Source organism: Salmo trutta, chromosome 12, assembly GCF_901001165.1.
Source record: "Salmo trutta chromosome 12, fSalTru1.1, whole genome shotgun sequence".
NCBI lineage: Eukaryota > Metazoa > Chordata > Actinopteri > Salmoniformes > Salmonidae > Salmo > Salmo trutta.
The window spans coordinates 65,172,748-65,193,838 of NC_042968.1; the positions used below are offsets into that span (position 1 = coordinate 65,172,748).

Below are 21,091 nucleotides of genomic sequence, written 5' to 3' on the forward strand. Positions count from 1 at the left end.
TTCCACAGACATGTGACTAACAAATTAAATGATGTGTCCCTGAACAAAGGGGGGGTCAGAATCAAAAGTAAGTCAGTATCTGGTGTGGCCACCAGCTGCATTAAGTACTGCAGTGCATCTCCTCCTCATGGACTGCACCAGATTTGCCAGTTCTTGCTGTGAAATGTTACCCCACTCTTCCACCAAGGCACCTGCAAGTTCCCGGACATTTCTGGGGGGAATGGTCCTAGCCCTCACTCTCCGATCCAACAGGTCGCAGACGTGCTCAATGGGATTGAGATCCGGGCTCTTCGTTGGCCATGGCAGAACACTGACATTCCTGTCTTGCAGGAAATCACGTACAGAATGAGCAGTATGGGTGGTGGCACTGTCATGCTGGAGGGTCATGTCAGGATGAGCCTTACCACATGAGGGAGGAGGATGTCTTCCCTGTAACGCACAGCGTTGAGATTGCCTGCAATGACAACAAGCTCAGATCGATGATGCTGTGACACACCACCCCAGACCATGACAGACCCTCCACCTCCAAATCGATCCCGCTCCAGAGTACAGGCCTTGGTGTAACGCTCATTCCTTTCATCAATAAACACAAATCCAACCATCACCCCTGGTGAGACAAAACCACGACTCGTCAGTGAAGAGCATTTTTGCCAGTCCTGTCTGGTCCAGCGACGGTGGATCTGTGCCCATAGGCGACGTTGTTGCAGGTGATGTCTGGTGAGGACCTGCCTTACAACAGGCCTACAAGCCCTCAGTCCAGCCTCTCTCTCAGCCTGTTGTGGACAGTCTGAGCACTGATGGAGGGATTGTGCATTCCTGGTGTAACTCAGCAGTTGTTGCCATCCTGTACCTGTCCCGCAGGTGTGATGTTCGGTTGTACCGATCCTGTGCAGGTGTTTCACGTGGTCTGCCACTTTGAGGATGATCAGCTGTCCGTCCTGTCTCCCTGTAGCGCTGTCTTGGGCATTTCACAGTACGGACATTGCAATTTATTGCCCTGGCCACATCTGCAGTCCGCATGCCTCCTTACAGCATGCCTAAGGCACATTCACGCAGATGAGCAGAGACCCTGGGCATCTTTCTTTTGGTGTTTTTCAGAGTCAGTAAAGGCCTCTTTAGTGTCCTAAGTTTTCATAACTGTGACCTTAATTGCCTACCGTCTGTTAGTGTCTTAACGACTGTTCCACAGGTGCATGTTCATTAATTGTTCATTGAACAAGCATGGGGAAACGGTGTTTAAAACCCTTTACAATGAAGATCTGTGAAGTTATTTGGATTTTACACATCTTTGAAAGACAGGGTCCTGAAAAAGGGACGTTTCTTTTTTTGCTGAGTTTACATGTAGTTTAGTAAAAGTTCACACTGCTCCACATGTCCCAAGGGGAACATGGAATGAGAAATTGTTATATTTACGAAGGGAAATCATAGCAATCCTGTTTTTAAAAGGGGTCCGTCCCTCGTTATGCCTGGTGACACATTTTTCTTGCTGTGTGACGCTCTACTCCCTATGTATTGCACTACTTTTGAGTGCACCATATAGGGAAGTACACTATATATAGGGAATAGGTTGCCATTTTGGATACAACCTTGGCCAGCTGACCTGTATGTCTGTGTTCTAATGAATGCCAAGGCAAACTAGCCCCATTTCACCCATCAGCCCAGAGTTGGCATGGGGGTAGAGGGAGGGCTTCCTGTCTAACCCTCCCCCAACCTTCTCCATTTAATTTCCTCTCTTTGTCAAACCCACAGCCGTGGCATGCGGGATAGACACATGTGCGCGCACACACACACTTGCGCATGACTAGACTACATCACAGACACACTCAAGTGGGTCTTTCCTGTACACTTGACTCTTGTGGAGTCATGAGGTGATATGCGATTCTGTTATGTAAGAGTATTTCCCCCCAAACATTTATATTTTGCAGGGGTCTCCTCCTACTTAGTATTTTCTGAGTAGGTTGCTTGACTTCGACTAAGCTGAGTGCCATCCTCTTCTGATTCTGTGGAAGGTTGTAGTCTTTAGGTCGCATCTGTACGTTGGCGCAATCAATTACTCCTCGCCGGTCTGTTTACCTGTCATAGTTATTTGTATGCACATGTTGGCACATTGTGTGTTCTTTGTATGCATGCTGTGGAGCTCTGTCCTATCCAGCCATCCATCCATATGGCAGGCACATCGGCTTGCTTGCTATTCAATTAATGTCCATACCTTTTAACACTACCTACTAGACAGTGTTTCAATACAGAGACCTTGAGAGAAACAGATTTCAGAATACCCTGCCCTTGAAGGCTGGTGTATTTTCACCACATACGCAAACCCACGAGTGCTGACTTCCTGAAAGCAAAATAGCCCTATGCATACGTTTGTGCTGACTCCTCTTCAGCTGCCTACCATTGTCCCTGCTGCTACTGGGAGGGGCCGTAACCATAGTAACTACACCACCTCTGTCACTTCCTGTTTTGGGCATGACTCCGCTGCCTGACGAGGGCTGTGATTCCTGTGTTGTCCCACGGTCAAGTTACTATTATTAACGAATAGCTGCTTTGGTGAAACATGGCTGGTTTATGTAGGGCCAAGAGGTCGTTGATAATGTTCTAGCAATTTCCTTGAGCATCCGAAAAGTGTGTTTTGAAAAGCCATGTGAAAGCTTGAGAATAGATTTTTCAAATTGTTCTATTACCTGAATAGTTTGACAGCTGGTCACTCAGTACAGTTAAAACGCCTGTTTTTTGTGTCTTCCAAACAAACTATCTTTCAGCGCCTTCCCAAATGGCATCATATTCCATATATAGTACACTACTTATGACCAGAGCCTTATGGGACCTGGTCAAAAGCAGTGCACTATATAGGGAATAGGGTGCCATTTGAGACTCGACCTCAGTGTTCATACTGAAACATTTCAGTCAATCACTTCCACCACAGAAGCTCCAGCCTATCATAACTGTGCTCTTGCCTGCCCCCTCCAGGTCTGTCAGAAGAGTGCAGGGTGCAGACCCCTGCCTTCACGGATGCTGTGCGGCTCTACAGGCAGGCTCAGGGACACTACGGCACCTGGGACATGATGTGTGGAGGGCCACCACAGGTGAGAGGATCACTATGGAGCTGGGTCTACCTCCTTGAGGACTTTTACATTTAGTCAACCTCATTTAATTTGAATGTATTGTGAATAGGTGATGCTAACACCTTACAGTACTTACAGCAGGTCTGTTGGGTCACGGCCTTAGCTAAACCTCTTGAGTGGTCAGTGTCCATGAATGATGTGAGTCGGGCAGCTGGTGTGTATTTGAGGTCTGTCTATCTATTGAGGATTTGTTGACTGTTTCTCTGAGAGTACAGATGGAAGGAAGAATTGGACTCTCCTGAGAAAACGTAAGGTCCAAGATGGCGTAGCAGTCAGACGTCTTTGTCCTGTCGTGTCCCGTGTGTGTGTATATATCTTTTTAAAATATTTTCCTAAACCTCAACTTCTAAATACTCTCCTGCAACCCACCTCACACAATGTGGCGTGGATCTGTTTTTTTCTAAAGTATTTCTATTTACTTCGGATCTGGAATCCCTCAACTGAAGCTAGCCAGCTAACTACCTACCAGCTATCAGTCAGCAAACCACTGCTAGTGGTCAGCTAACCTTTAGCTCAGAAAGCTCTCGCCAGTTCGTACAACGTGACTCAAACCAGAGCATAACGGACATTTTTTTTTTCTATCCATATCCCCGGATTCTCCAACTGAACATTTTCATCTGGATCTTCGCAACAAGCTAGCGTTTCCATCCCGGTGCAAGCAACTGCTTGCTTGCTAGCCCCTGTCTGCTAACTGCTTGCTTGCTAGCCCCTGTCTGCTAACTGCTTGCTTGCTAGCACCGTGTCCCCAGCCAGCCCAACCACTCACTGGACCCATATGTTCACTTGGCTACGCATGCCTCTTTCTAATATCAGCATGCCTCGTTCATTACTGTCCTGGTTAGTGATTACTGTCTTATTTCACTGTAGAGCCTCTAGCCCTGCTCAATATGCCTTAACCAACCATGTTGTTCCACCTCCTACATATGCGACGACATCACCTGGTTTAAACGTCTTTAGACTATATCTCTCTCATCATTATTCAATGCCTAGGTTTACCTCCAATGTACTCGCATCCTACCTTAACTTTGTTTGTACACTATGCCTTGAATCTATGCTATCGTGCCCAGAAACCTGCTCCTTTTACTCTCTGTTCCGAACGTGCTCGAGGGCCAGTTCGTATAGCCTTTAGCCGTACCCTTATCCTACTCCTTATCCTACTTCTCCTCTGTTCCTCTGGTGATGTAGAGGTTAATCCAGGTCCTGCAGTGCCTAGTTCCACTCCCCAGGTGCTCTCATTTGTTGACTTCTGTAACTGTAAAAGCATTGGTTTCATGCATGTTAACATTAGAAGCCTACTCCCTAAATTTGTTTTACATTTACATTTACGTCATTTAGCAGACGCTCTTATCCAGAGCGACTTACAAATTGGTGCATTCACCTTATGATATCCAGTGGAACAACCACTTTACAATAGTACATCTATATATTATTTGGGGAGGGGATATTCCCAGGTATTCCTTAAAGAGGTCGGGTTTCAGGTGTCTCCGGAAGGTGGTGATTGACTCCGCTGTCCTGGCGTCGTGAGGGAGCTTGTTCCACCATAGGGGTGCCAGAGCAGCGAACAGTTTTGACTGGGCTGAGCGGGAACTGTGCTTCCGCAGAGGTAGGGAGGTGAGCAGGCCAGAGGTGGATGAACGCAGTGCCCTTTGGGTGTAGGGACTGATCAGAGCCTGAAGGTACGGAGGTGCCATTTTACTCACTGCTTTAGCGCACACTGCCAACCCGGATGTCTTAGCCGTGTCTGAATCCTGGCTTAGGAAAACCACCAAAAACCCTGACATCTCCATCCCTAACTTTAACATTTTCTGCCAAGATAGAACTGCCAAAGGGGGCGGTGTTGCAATCTACTGCAAAGAGCCTGCTGAGTTCTGTATTACTATCCAAGTCTGTACCCAAACAATTCGAGCTTTTACTTCTAAAAATGCACCTTTCCAGAAACAAGTCTCTCACTGTTGCCGCTTGCTGTAGACCACCCTCTGCCCTCGACACCATATGTGAACTGATTGCCCCATCTATCTTCTGAGTTTGTGCTGCTACGTGACCTAAACTGGGACATGCTTAACTCCCCGGCCATCCTACAATCTATGCTTGATGCCCTCAACCTCACACAAATTATCAATGAACCTACCAGGTACAACCCCAAATCCGTAAACATGGGCACCCTCATAGATATCATCCGAACTAACTCGCCCTCCAAATACACCTCTGCTGTTTTCAATCAAGATCTCAGCGATCACTGCCTCATTGCCGGCATCCGTAATGGATCTGCGATCAAACGACCACCCCTCATCACTGTCAAACGCTCCCTAAAACACTTCTGCGAGTAGGCCTTTCTAATCGACCTGGCCGGGGTATCCTGGAATGACATTGACGTCATCCCGTCAGTAGAGGATGCCTGGTTATTCTTTAAAAGTGCCTTCCTCACCATCTTAAATAAGCATGCCCCATTCAAAAAATGTAGAACTAGGAATAGATATCGTCCTTGGTTCACTCCAGACCTGTCTGCCCTTGACCAGCACAAAAACATCCTGTGGTGTTCTGCATTAGCATCGAATAGCCCCCGTGATATTCAACTTTTCAGGGATGTTAGGAACAAATATACACAGGCAGTTAGGAAAGCTAAGGCTAGCTTTTTCAAACAGAAATTTGCATCCTGTAGTACAAACTCAAAGTTCTGTGACACAAGTCCATGGAGAATAAGAGCACCTCCTCCCAGCTGCCCACTGCTTTGAGGCTAGGAAACACTGTTACCACCGTTTTTTTTTTTTTTTTTTTTTTTTTTAATTTTTTTTAAATCCACTATAATTGAGAATTTCAATAAGCATTTCTCTACGGCTGGCCATGCTTTCCACCTGGCTACCCCTACCCCGGTCAACTGCTTGGCAACCTGCCAAAGCCCCCACCATTTCTCCTTCACCCAAATCCAGATAGCTGATGTTCTGAAAGAGCTGCAAAATCTGGACCCCCTACAAATCAGCCAGGCTAGACAATCTGGACCCTCTCTTTCTAAAATTATCTGCCGAAATTGTTGCAACTCCTATTACTAGCCTGTTCAACCTCCTCTTTCGTATCGTCTGAGATTCCCTAAAATTGGAAAGCTGCCGTGGTCAGCCCCCTCTTCAAAGGGGGTGACACTCTAGACCCAAACTGCTACAGACCTATATCTATCCTACCCTGTCTTTCTAAGGTCTTCGAAAGCCAGGTTAACAAACAGATTACCATCCATTTCGAATCCCACCGTACCTTCTCCGCTATGCAATCTGGTTTCAGAGCTGGTCATGGATTCACCTCAGCCACGCTCAAGGTCCTAAACGACATCATAACCGCCATCGATAAGAGACATTACTGTGCAGCCGTATTCATCGACCTGGCCAAGGCTTTTGACTCTGTCAATCACCACATTCTTATTGGCAGACTCGACAGCCTTGGTTTCTCAAATGATTGGCTTACCAACTACTTCTCAGACAGAGTTCAGTGTGTCAAATCGGAGGGCCTGTTGTCCGGACCTCTGGCAGTCTCTATGGGGTGCCACAGGGTTCAATTCTCGGGCCGACTCTGTTCTCTGTATACATCAATGTCGCTCTTGCTGCTGGTGACTCTCTGATCCACCTCTACGCAGACGACAACATTCTGTATAATTCTGGCCCCTCTTTGGACACTTAACTAACCTCCAGATGAGCTTCAATGCCGTACAACTCTCCTTCCATGGCCTACAACTGCTCTTAATGCAAGTAAAACTAAATGCATGCTATTCAATCGATCACTGCCCGTCCGTCCAGCATCACTACTCTGGACGGCTCTGACTTAGAATACGTGGACAACTACAAATACCTAGGTGTCTGGTTAGACTAAACTCTCCTTCCAGAATTAAATCTAGAATTGGCTTCCTATATCACAACAAAGCATCCTTCTCTCATGCTGCCAAACATACTGTCGTGTCTTTGGCATCATTAAACTGAAGATTAGTCTTTATCAAAGATTCTCTGTAATTATTATTACGTGATTAAGCTACTTAATCACGTAACTGTAATTAACTAGGAAGTCGGGGCACCAAGGAAAATATTCAGATTACAGTTATAATTTTCCTAATATAACTTTCAGATATTTTATCTGATCACTTAGTCTTCTGATTAATGACGTATTCTTTACCTCTCGTTAGTCTCATTCCAAACGTCGTAAATTGTTAGTGATCTGCAGGAACCCAGTCTTCACTATGAGTCATCAATTGTCTTAAATCATTTATTTACTAACTAAATAAATCACAGAAATGCATAACAAACAGTAGATATGGTTACAAAGAAATGATAGGGGAATGTGCCCTAGTGGGCTAAACCGGCATGGCGGCTTGTTAGACAGAGGGACTGATAAGGGCGCGAAAGATAAGACACTACAAAGTTGATAATTATAACAATTGAAATGCTAATCCTTTGCACATGAACGCTCACTCATTCGGGAATAATTGCAGTCAATATATATTTACGCTCAGTGTGTCATTGGGATCTCTGAAAAGTTTGTTTCTGTTGGAGAGTTTGTCTGCCGTCTCTCGCTCTCTCTCTGTCTGTTGTGGTTAGAATGGATAGTTCAGAGTGACATTCATTCATGTCGTTATAGAATAGATGTTTTGGCGGTTGTCGGTCTTCGCGTTGAGGAATACCGAATTCCTAGCTGCAGACTAGTAATTAATATCAAAGACTTGTTCTTATTCTGTCGGTATTGATAGTCTAAGAGTTTAACCACGTGGGATGGTTAAAAGATTCAGCAATCTACTTAAACCTTATTTCCCTCTATGATAGAGGGTCTGGTCTCAAACCTTGGCCCTCTCGTTATCGAGGTAAGCTGGTCTGAAGTAGGAAAACCCAGGTTGGGGTTATATTCGGAACATAGAATAGGTCTGTCCCATGACGCCAGGTCCTGTCTGTGCCCCTGGGGGCGTGCCAATGACTTAGTGAAACTTTAAACAGAAATGCAATGCTCTCACATTAACATCATTACATAGCATCACATTTCACAAATAGTTTCATCTTTACTCATTTCATACAACAAATAGATGTAAGCCTCATAACTGAGGCTATTGTATAAACAGCGTTATGGTAATGTGGCCGTATTGTCTCATGAGTTTCACAAAATTGTACCAAATGGACCAGTTCGTAGCTGGATTCTTCACCAATCTTTTATACATTCTCCAGAACATAAATATTGTTCGGACCTCCAGTTCCGTGAGGTGTAAGAATTTCCTTTGTTCCCTCTATGAAAACTAGCTCTCTCTATACTGTGGCCATGAGGAGATAATCTCCTCCAGGAATATACAACCTCTCTGACCACAGCAGCCTGGGTGTAGGAGACAGAGATGGTCCAAAGAGGGCAATGTCATGACAATACCCTCGTAAAACTGACCATCCCACTGATCCTCGACTTCGGCGACGTCATCTATAAAATAGCCTCCAACACTCTACTCAACAAATTGGATGTTGTCCATCACAGTGCCATCCATTTTGTCACCAAAGCCCGATACACTACCCACCACTGCGACCTGTACGCTCTCGTTGGTTGGCCCTCGCTTCATACTCGTCGCCAAACCCACTGGCTACAGGTTATGTACAAGTCTCTGCTAGGTAAAGCCCCGCCTTATCTCAGCTCGCTGGTCACCATAGCAGCACCCACTCGTAGCGCGCACTCCAGCAGGTATATCTCACTGGTAACCCCCACAGCCAATTCCTCCTTTGGTCACCTTTCCTTCCAGTTCTCTGCTGCCAATGACTGGAACAAACTGCAAAAATCACTGAAGCTTGAGACTCATATCTCCCTCACTAGCTTTAAGCACCAGCTGTCAGAGCAGCTCACAGATCACTGCACCTGTACATAGCCCGTCTGTAAAGAGCCCATCTATCTACCTCATTCCCATACTGTATTTATCTTGTTGCTTTGCACCCCAGTATCTATACTTGCACATTCATCTTCTGCACATCCACTATTCCAGTGTTTAATTGCTATATTGTAATTACTTCGCCACCATGGCCTATTTATTGCCTTAACTCCCTTACCTCATTTGCACTAACTGTATATAGACTTCTATTTTTTCTACTGTATTATTGACTATGTTTTTGTTTATTCCATGTGTAACTCTGTATGTGTCAAATTGCTCTCAACTAGCCTACCTGGTTAAATAAAGGTGAAATAAAAAGGTTACTTGCATAACATCAGTTCTCTGATATGAGTTAGATACTGTATCTCACATGAGGGATTCACTAGAGTCTTATAAGCTCAAAGAACCAATCACACACACACCATCTGTCGGAGACGGACAGGTCGAGTGGCAAATGAGTTGACCCTCTCCCCTCAAACTAAAGAGCCACTCACCTGCCTTCTGGTCATTCTCGAGCATGCCGAACGTCGTCACACTCTTGTGAGTAGGGGAATACGGTGAGATCTCACTCATATCATAGAATCAGGGTTACACAAGTAACCTTAAGTCATCTTTCCATTATTAGTTTCAATATCTCAAATGAGGGATATGGCCAACTCCCGTATTGCAACATGCTCTCCGAAGCCAGGTAACTGCAACTTATCAACCCTCAGAGGCCCCGACACTAAGGACCGTAAGCACCAAAGAATGTGCAGTGATGTATAGCTGGTAGAACCTCCTAAAAGTATAAGGGGATGCCCAACAAGCTGCATCGCAAGGGTATCTCCTTGCAGGAGAATTGAACAGTGCCCAAGAAGTAGCCATACCTCTGGAGTGAGCCCTAAGGCCTTCCGGAGGCTGAAACACTTTACTGTTATAGGCTAATATAATAGCTTCCACCATCCAATGTGATAACCGTTGACGGGTTCTGCCCTTGCAGGGAGGCGAACATGACAGAATTGGTCGCTCTTGTGCAAAGGTCTCGTTGTCTCCGCTCATACTGGACAAAAACGGTGGAGTTGCTCTTCTGTAGAAGGGAAAGGCGGCGGATGGAAAGTCACAAGGTCCACGGCGAGAATTGTAATTGCCGCTGACCTTTAGGCATAAAGGCAGGGTTGGGCAATAAGGTAACCTTGGAAAAGCCCATGAAAGGCATGAACCTCTCACTTGCTTTGCGGACATAAGGGCGACCAATAAAGCGGTCTTAAAGGAGGGATATGTCATCTCCACGCTTTCCAGCGGCGCAAAAGGTTGCTGTGAAATGGCCTAGTCCACGACTGGACTAAAGGCTTGGGAACTGGCCGTAAGCAACGCGCCCCCTCCGTGGCTCTCGAGTAGTACAGCGGTCTAAGGCACTGCATCCTAGTGCAAGAGACATCACTACAGTCCCCTGGTTCGAATCCAGGCTATATCACATCAGGCCGTGATTGGGAGTCCCGTAGGGTGGCACACAATTGGCCCAGCGTCGTTCGGGTTTGGCCGAGGTAGGCCGTCATTGTAAATAAAAATGTGTTTTAACTGACTTGCCTAGTTAAATAAAGGTTCCTTTTTTTAATTTCAATTTTATGAAACGCATTAACAAGTGGTGTTTCCCCACTGTGTTATTGTCGAAGCCTATGTGACAGGCCTAGAAGGTGGCTAGATAGACCTTATCAGTGGAGAAAGCATTCCCTCTGTTCAAAAAAGTGATGTGTTTCTGGTCCCACCACTTCTCAAAAATGCACCACTTGATTCCATACAGAGGGCATGTAGAAGGAGCCCTCTGGATAGTCTCAATGACTGAGAGGGCAGGCCTGTCGCATCCAGATTTAACCTCACGGGCCAGGCCCAGAGGGCCATGGTGTCTGGGTAAGGTTGTAAAAGTTTGCTTGGGTCAGCAGATCCCTGCGTAATGGCAGTTGCCAGGGCTCGACGTACAGCAGGAAAATGAGCTCCGCTATGCAGAGCTTGCCTGGCCATCGAGGGGCTACCAAGTTGAGGGATGCGCCTTCTTCCCTCACTCTGGTTAGATTGGGGCTGAGGGGAGTAAAAGTATAACGCAACACCCTCTGCCAAGCGTGTGCCAGCAAATTCAACCTGAGTTGTCTCCAGCTTGCGTGAAGAATAGCGGGTAGTGCGTGTTTTCGTGTAAAGAGATCTACGGATGCTTGACCGTATCTCTCCCAGATCTGTTTCACTTCTTGGGTATTTGGTATTTTTGGTGTTGGTATTTTATTAGGATCCCCATTAGCTGTTGCGATAGCAGCAGCTTCTCTTCTTGGGGTCCATGTGAAACATGACATAATACAGAACAATTAACTAGAACAGCTCAAGGACAGACCTACACAAAGGTTCTGTACTGACTCAATACTGAAGAAAAAAAATCTGTTCACTTGAGCAATACGAGATGTAAAAGTTTCATGCAGTCATGGCTCTATATAATACTGTTTCCTTGAATTCATTCTGGATTTGGGGACTGTGACAAGTTGTGTGTGTTAACTATGCAAACAATTTAGTAATTTTCCACTCATTAATGTTTGTTAAACACTGAACAAAAATATAAGAATGTAAAGTGTTGGTCTTATGTTTTATGAGCTGAAATAAAAGATCCCAGAAATGTTCCATATTCACAAAAAGCTTATTTCTCCCAAATGTTGTGCACAAATGTGTTTACATCCCTGTTAGTGAACATTTCTCCTTTGCCAAGATAATCCATCCACCTGACAGGTGTGGCATATCAAGAAGCTGATTAAATAGCATGATCACTACACAGGTGCACCTTGTGCTGGGGACAATAAAAGTTTAGTAACACAATGCCACATATGTCTCAAGTTGATGCATGCTGACTTAAGGAATGTCCACCAGAGCTGTTGCCAGAGTTGAATGTTCACTTTTTGATCTTAAGCCGCCTCAAACGCTTTTTTTGAGAATTTGGCAGTACATCCAACCGGCCTCATAACCGCAGACCAAGTGTATGGTATCATGTGTGCGAGCGGTTTGCTGAAGTCACTGTTGTGAACAGAGTGCCCCGTGGTGGGGTTACGGTATGGGCAGGCATAAGCTACAGACAACGAACACAATTACATTTAATCGATGGCAATTTGAATGCACCGACCGCAATGCCACAACGTGGCCCATTGTGCCATTCATCCGTCGCCTTCACCTCATACTTAAGCATGATAATGCACGGCCCCATGTCGCAAGGATCTGTACACAATTCCTTGAAGCTGAAAATGTCCCAGTTCTTCCATGGCATGCATACTCACCAGACATGTCACCCGCTGAACATGTTTGGGATGCTCTGGATTGATGTGTATGACAGCGTGTTCCAGTTACCGCCAATATCCAGCAACTTGGCCGAGTCATTGAAGAGGAGTGAGACAACATTCCACAGGCCACAATCAACAGTCTGATCAACTTTATGCGAAAGATGTGTCGCGCTGCATGAGGTGAATGGTCACACCAAATACTGACTGATTCTTCTGATCCTTGCCCCGACATTTTTTTAAAGGTATCTGTGACCAACAGATGCATGTCTGTATTCCCAGTCATGTGAAATCCATAGATTAGGGCCTAATGAATTCATTTCAATAGACTGATATTCTTATTTGAACTGTAACTCAGTGAAATCTTTGAAATTGTTGCCTGTTGCGTTGATATTTTTGTTCAGAATAAAAACAAGTAATGCAGTCAGTCTCTCCTCTATTTTTAGCCGAGACTGGCGTGCATAGTATGGATATTAGCCCTCTGATTACAGTGAAGAGCAAGACGTGCCACTCTTCTGGGTCAGCTGCAATTTTCTAGTTCCTCCTTTGTAGCTAGCACCTGACCATATGACTGGGCAGTAATCAAGATAAGATAAAACTAGAGCCTGCAGGACTTGCTTTGTGGAGTGTGGTGTCAAGAGCATCTCTGTCACAGACCTACTGTATCTCTCCCCATCTTTAACAATCATTGAATCAATATATTTTGACCATGACAGTTTACAATCCAAGGTAACAACAAGTAATTTAGTCTGCTCAACAGCCACTTTTTTTTAATCAGATGCAGCTGAGGTCTAGAACTTGGAATGATTAGCACCAAATAAACTCAGCAAAAAAAGAAATGTCCTCTCACTGTCAAATGTTTATTTTCCGCAAACTTAACGTGTGAGTATTTCTATGAACATAAGATTCAACAACTGAGACATAAACTGAACAAGATCCACAGGCATGTGACTAACAAATGGAATAATGTGTCCATGTACAAAGGGGGGATCAAAAGTAAGTCAGTATCTGGTGTGGCCACCAGCTGCATTAAGTACTGCAGTGCATCTCCTCATGGACTGCACCAGAATTGCCTGTTCTTGCTGTGAGATGTTACCCCACTCTTCCACCCAGGCACCTGCAAGTTCCTGGACATTTCTGGGGGGAATGGCCCTAGCCCTCAGCCTCCGATCCAACAGGTCCCAGACGTGCTCAATGGGATTGAGATCCGGGCTCTTTGCTGGCCATGGCAGAACACTGACATTCCTGTCTTGCAGGAAATCACATACAGAACGAGCAGTATGACTGGTGGCATTGTCATGCTGGAGGGTCATGTCAGGATGAGCCTGCAGGAAGGGTACCACATGAGGGAGGAAGATGTCTTCCCTGTAATGGACGGTGTTGAGATTGCCTGCAATGACAACAAGCTCAGTCCGATGATGCTGTGACGCACCGCCCCAGACCATGATGGACCCTCCACCTCCAAATCAATCCCGCTCCAGAGTACAGGCCTTGGTGTAACGCTCATTCCTTCCACGATAAATGCAAATCCGACCATCACCCCTGGTGAGACAAAACCGCGACTCGTCAGAGAAGAGCACTTTTTGCCAGTCCTGTCTGGTCCAGCGACGGTGGGTTTGTGCCCATAGGTGACATTGCTACCGGTGATGTCTGGTGAGGACCTTCCTTACAATAGGCCTGCAAGCCCTCAGTTTACCTCTCTCAGCCTATTGCGGACAGTCTGAGCACTGATGGAGAGATTGTGTGTTCCTGGTGTAGTTCGGGCTGTTACCATCCTGTAGCTGTCCCGCAGGTATCATGTTCGGCTGTACCAATTTGTGCAGGTGTTGTTACACATGGTCTGCCACTGCGAGGATGATCAGCTGTCCGTCTTGTCTCCCTGTAGCGCTGTCTTAGGCGTCTCACAATACGGACATTGCAATTTATTGCCCTGGCCACATCTGCAGTCGTCATGCCTCCTTGCAGCATGCCTAAGGCACGTTCACGCAGATGAGCAGGAACCCTGGGCATCTTTTGGTGTTTTTCAGAATCAGTAGAAGGGCCTCTTTTTAGTGTCCTAAGTTTTCATAACTGTGACCTTAATTGCCAACCGTCTGTAAGCTGTTAGTGTCTTAACGACCGTTCCACAGGTGCATGTTCATTAATTGTTCATGGTTTATTGAACAAGCATTGGAAACAGTGTTTAAACCCTTTACAATGAAGATCTGTGAAGTTATTTGGATTTTTACAAAGTATCTTTGAAAGACAGGGTCCTGAAAGGGATGTTTCTTTTTTTGCTTAGTTTACAATGCTTTTAGTTTTAGAGATGTTCAGGACATGTTTATTACTGGCCACCCATTCTAAGACGGATTACAACTCTCTACGTACATATCCCAACCAGAAGCCATGGATTACAGGCAACATCTGCACTGAGCTAAAGGCTAGAGTTGCCGCTTTCAAGGAGTAGGACACTAATCCGGACTCTTATAAGAGAACCTGATGCGCTCTCCGATGAACCAACAGGCAAGGTGTCAATACAAGACAGATTGAATCCTACTATACCTTTTCTAACGCGGCAGAGCTTGCAAACTATCACGGATTACAAAGGGAAACCCAGCCAAATGCTTGCCCAGTGACACAAGCCTACCAGATGAGCTAAATGCCTTCTATGCTCACTTCGAGACAAGCAACAGTGAACCATGCGTGAGAGCACCAGCTGTTCCAAACAACTGTATGATTACGCTTTCCGTAGCCGACGTGTGTAAGACCTTTTTAACCTGTCTGGGAACCTGGGAAGCTTGCGTCCCACCCTAGTCAACAGCCAGTGGAATCGCGTCGCGTGAAATACAAATACCTCATAAATGCTATAACTTCAATTTCTCAAACATATGACTATTTTACACCATTTTATAGATGCACCTCTCCTGAATCGAACCACGTTGTCCGATTTTTAAAAAGGCTTTACAGCAAAAGCAAAACATTAGATTATGTTAGAGTACCCTGCCAAAAAAATCACACTGCCATTTTCAAAGCAACTAGCATGCATCACAAATACCCAAAACACAGCTAAATGCAGCACTAACCTTTGACAATCTTCATCAGATGACACTCCTAGGACATCATGTTACACAATACATGCATTTTTTTGTTCGATAAAGTTCATATTTATATATAAAAACAGCATTTTACATCGGCGGGTGACGTTCAGAAAATATTTTCCCTCAAATGCTTCCGGTGAATCAGCGCTACAATTTACAAAATTACTATTTGAAAACATTATTAAAATGTAATATTGTCATTAAAAGAATTATAGATTAACATCTCGTGAATGCAACCGCATTTCCAGATTTAAAAAACTTTACTGGGAAATCACACTTTGCAATAAACGAGGTGCTATGCTCAGAAAAATAGGCTAGGCGATACAGGTTAGCGCCATCTTGGAACCATCTAAAATCAAATATACTATTGTAAATATTCCCTTACCTTTGATTATCTTCATCAGCACTTCCAGGAATCCCAGGTCCACAACAAATGTAGTTTTGTTCGAAAAAGTTAATAATTTGTCCCAATAGCTCCTTCTTGTTAGCACGTTCCGAAGGCTACTCATAATGTACTGAAGCGCACGGGACTTGTCGTCACGAATGTGCAAAAAATATATATTTACATTCGTTCAAACGTGTCAAACGTTGTATAACAAATCTTTAGGGCCTTTTTCAATCAGAGCTTCAATAATATTCAAGGCGGACGATTGCATTGTCTTACTAAACGTTTCGGAACAAAAGGGTACCCACGGGCGCCCGCATCATAGTAGTAATGGCCCTCCCCCTATGACCAACTTTCCAGGCCTCTCGTTCGGTCGGTTTTTACCGGAGAAGACTCAAACCACTTTGTAAAGACTGTTGACATCTAGTGGAAGCCTTAAGAAGTGCTAAATTAATACTAACTCACGGGGTGTTTCATAGGCAACGTGTTGAAGGTGATTCCACAAATCAGATTTCCACTTCCTGCATGGAATCTTCTCAGGTTTTGGCCTGCAATATGAGTTCTGTTATACTCAGACACCATTCAAACAGTTTTAGAAACTTTAGTGTTTTCTATCCAAATCTACTAAATTATATGCATATTCTAGTTACTGGGCAGGAGTAGTAACCAGATCAAATCGGGTACGTTTTTTATCCGGCCGTGCAAATACTGCCCCCTAGCCCCAACAGGTTAAAGGATAACATTCATAAGGCCACAGATTACCAGGACAAGTACTCAGAATGCGCTGACCAGCTGGCAAGTGCCTATACTGACATTTTAAACCCCTCTCTTACCCACTCTGTAATACCTACATGTTTCAAGCAAACCACCATAGTCCCTGTGCCTTAGAACGCCAAGGTAACCTGTCTAAGTGACTATCGCCCCGTAGCACTCACATCTGTAGCAATTAAGTGCTTTGAAAGGCTGGTCATGGCTCACAACACCATTATCCAAGAAACCCTTTACCCACTCCAATACGCGTACCGCCCCAACTGATTGACAGATGATGCAATCTCTATGGCACTTCACATCTGCCTTTCCCACCTAGACAAAAGGAACACCTACGTGAGAATGTTGTTCATTGATTACAGCTCAGCGTTCAACACCATACTGTCCTCCAAGCTCATCACTAAGCTAAGGGCCATGGGACTGAGCACCTCCCTCTGCAATTGGATCCTGGACTTCCTGATGGGCTGCTCCCAGGTGGTGAGGGTAGGCAACAACACATCTGCCACGCTGACCCTCAACACGGAGCCCCCCAGGGTTGCGTTCTTAGTCCCGGCCTGTACTCCCTGTTCACCCACGACTGTGTGGCCGGGCACGACTCAAATCATCAAGTTTTCCGACGACATGGCGACGTTAAGCCTGATCATCGTCGACAATTAAACAGCATATAGGGAGGAGGTCAGAGACCTGGCAGTGTGGTGCCAGGACAACAACCTCTAACTCCAACGTGGGCAAGACAAAGGAGTTTATCGTGGACTACAGGAAACTGATGGCCTAACACACCCCCATTCATATCAATGGGGCTGTAGTGGAGTGGATTGAGAGCTTCAAGTTCCTCGGTGTCCACATTACTAATGACCTACCATGGTCCAAACACACCAAAACAGTCGTGAAGCAGGCACTCAGCTCCTCAACGTTCTACATCTGCACCATTGAGAGCAACTTGACTTTTCTGCATCACCTCTTGGTATGGCCACTGCTCGGCATCCAACCACAAGGTGCTACAGGGCCCCAGTACATCACTGGGGCTGAACTCCCTGCCATCCAGGAACTCTATACCAGGCAGTGTCAGAGGAAAGCCCTCAAAATTGTGAGACTCTTTCTACTACCGTACGGGAAGCGGTACCGGAGCGCCAAGTCTGGGACCAAAAGCGCCTGAACAGCCCCCCCAAGCTAGAAGGCTGCTGAAAAGTTAATGAAATGGTTACCCAGACAATTTACTTTGACCCCCTTTTTATTTATTTATCTTCATTGTTTTGCACTGACTCCCTTGCACTGGCTGTATGCACACTCACTAGACTCTACCCACACACTCACACATACTACACTGACACTCCAACACGCACTACATGTGTGACCGACTGGCTCGATTCGGTCTTATGTAGCAACATTTGAAATTGTTTTTTACATTGGATAAAAGTAGTATAAATGGTATATCATACACTACAGTTGAGGAACAATGGGGAAAGTAATTCTGCTTTAAAAGTAGAACTTGTATCCTTACTTTTGAGAAAATTGCCTTTTAATGTTTTGGTACCTACTGGAGAGCTCTTTGTCTACAGCCATGCAGCATCGTTCACACCCTCTTAAGCTTTATCCCCACCCATCTCTCTTTAATGCTTCATCTGAGCGTTCTGTCCTAACAGCAGCAGTCAAGCACCCAAGCTAACTGGTTAACGTTGGCTAGCTTGCTAGCTACTTCCAGACACAAATGAGAGAACAGCTCACTGACCATTTTACTTGCCCTAGCAGAGCTGGTTAGGCTGTTTTTATGTTGTCCAGAGCATTGGTGACTGCAACAATTTACGCTTTTTTGCCTACTTACTGGCCATATTCAACAGGTGTTGAGCGTTCGTAAATGCGTCAGTTAATCTGTGCTCTGGCACACTGACGAGAGGGCTCTGAAATCAGAGTAGATAGCCAGAGCGAATTTACCAGCTATGTCTATCAACAGTTGTCAGTGACATTCTATTGAAATGGTTACTTGCATAGTGGAGTCTTTTTTGTTAAGACATGTAGCTAGCTAGGTAAACAATTAACCATAATCCCAACTCATGACATTACTACCCTGCATGAATCTGCAGGTAGCTAACCAACCAGGTTCAATGTTTGCTAGCTAACATTAGGCTATACCTTGCAAAGCAAATGTCTCTGAGATACGAATAATATTACTACACAGATCATACATGTAATGTTAGCTAGCTGTCCTAACAGCAGCAGTCAAGCACCCAAGCTAACTGGCTAACATTGACTAGCTTGCTAGTTACTTCCAGACACAAAGAGAACAGTTCACTGACCATTTTACTCACCCTATTGAAATGGATACTTGCATAGTGGAGTCTGTTAAGACATATAGCTAGCTAAACAATTAACCAGAATCTCAACTCATGACGTTACTATCCTGCATGAATCTGCAGGTAGCTAACCAACTAAATTCAATGTGATCTAGCTAACATTTAGGTTATAACTAGCAAAGCAAATGGTTCTGAGATACGAATAATACTACACAGATCATACACGTAACATAAGCTAGCGAGCCAGCCAGCTAACAGTACACATTAACCTCACTAGGGTAGGGGGCAGCATTCGGAATTTTGGATGAAAAGCATGCCCAAAGTAAACTGCCTGCTACTCAGGCCCAGAAGCTAGGATATGCATATAATTGGTAGATTTGGATAGAAAACACTAAAGTTTCCAAAACTGTTAAAATAATGTCTGTGAGTATAACAGAATTGATATGGCAGGCGAAAACCTGAGCCATCCATCCAGGAAGTGCTATTATTTTGAAATGGCTGTTTTTCCATTGAAAGCCTATCCACCATACAAAGACTTATGACGCAGTTCACGATCCCTATGGCTTCCACTACATGTGGCCAGTCTTTAGGCATTGCTTCAGGCTTTTACTCTGAAAAATGAGGGAGAAACACCACTTTCAATGAGAGAACAGTGGAAATTTCCAGACATGAGTTCTGCGTGTGACCGGGAGCGTGCCTTTGTTGTTTTTCCTTTTCTATTGATGAAGCTATTGTCTGGTTGAAATATGATCGATTATTTATGACAAAAACAACCTGAGGATTGATTATAAACATCGTTTGACGTGTTTCTACAAACTTTTATGGTACTTTTTTTGATTTTGTCTCTCTATTGTGACCGTGCTTTGTTCCTATGGATTACTGAACAAAACACACCAACAAAACGGAGGTTTTTGAATATAAAGAGGGACTTTATCGAACAAAACTAACATTTTATTGTGTAACATGGACTCTTGGGAGTGCAACCATATGAATATCATCAAAGGTAAGTGATACATTTTATTGCTATTTCTGACTTTTGTTACTCCTCTACTTGGCTGGTTACTGTTCGTAATGATTTGTCTGCTGGGCGCTGTTCTCAGATAATCGTATGGTTTGCTTTCGCCGTAAAGTCTTTTTGAAATCTGACACTGTGGTTGGATTAACAAGAAGTTTAATCTTTAAACCGATGTATAACACTTGTATGTTTTATAACCCCGAGAGGTTAACTTGAAATGAAAACAACTTTCTGTTAAAATTAGAAACGTGTAATATCTGAAAATGTGGCTAGCTAGACTATCTTACCCGTATACATGGAATGGACGCTTCTCCCTGTCACAGATGCCGTGGTTGCCCTTAGTTTGAAGATGTAATCCGGATACAGGTGTTTTCTCCTTAGCTATCATACTCTAATTCCACTGATTTCAAAACTTGGTCCTCCAGAAAGTGGAGAGCAACACTTATATGTAATGTAGTAGAACTGCATATGTTTTTTAAAAGCTGCGCTAGACAGGATTACCTACACTTTCATACCAGCTCAAATAAACAGAAGCGTGCTACATGGCAGACCAATCTGAAATCATCTCTTGGCATGTCCAGCTCACTCATTCTCAGTCAATCATGGGTAGTGGGAAGGTTGCGGACTTTGTTGCTAAACCAACTAGGCTCGTAATTTTAACAATTTTATTAGTATTTATAGATGGCATACAAGTTTGTTATTAAGGCACATGAAAGTTCACATGTTCCAGAAGGCATTTCTGCCAAGAAAATGCATTTGGATTTTTTATTTATTTTTTTAAACGACTCCCCTGTAAGTAGTGACGTGTGACATACGCCTAGTTTCCTGAAACGAGTCACACACACGCGCACACACACATTGACGTCTTTCACACCTCACACAAGATGCTACTGCTCTGTTTTATTGCCTAGTCACTTTTACCCCTACAAACGTGCATACTGTATTACCTCAACTACCTCGTACTCCTGCATACTGACTCGGTACTGGTACTCCTTGTATATAGCCTCGTTATTGTTTTTAGTGTTACCATTTCCTTTTTTATTCAGGAAATATTTATTTTTAACTACGCAGTGTTGGGAGTCTACACCAGTTGTATTTGGTGCTTGTGACCAATAAAAAAAAAAATTGATTTAAGGTTGCAGTGATTTCACTAGCTGTGGTTGCTGACGTGTATAATGTTGAATCATCAGCATACATAGACACACAGGCTTTGTTTAATGCTGGTGGTAGGTCATTGGATAAACTAGAGAACAGTAAAGGGCTAAGAGGGCTCCCTTGCGGTACAC

The 21,091-nt window shown here is 44.5% G+C and overlaps 1 protein-coding gene across 1 annotated transcript in view; it reads left to right on the plus strand.

The window, feature by feature from the left end:
* The window catches only part of LOC115203988 (niban-like protein 1), a 76,009-nt gene that overhangs the window by 35,552 nt on the left and 19,366 nt on the right, over positions 1 to 21,091 (plus strand). Inside the window, exon 6 of the mRNA XM_029769157.1 lies at positions 2,968 to 3,083. Coding sequence (XP_029625017.1) covers positions 2,968 to 3,083 — 116 coding nt within the window. The remainder of the gene's footprint in view (positions 1 to 2,967; positions 3,084 to 21,091) is intronic.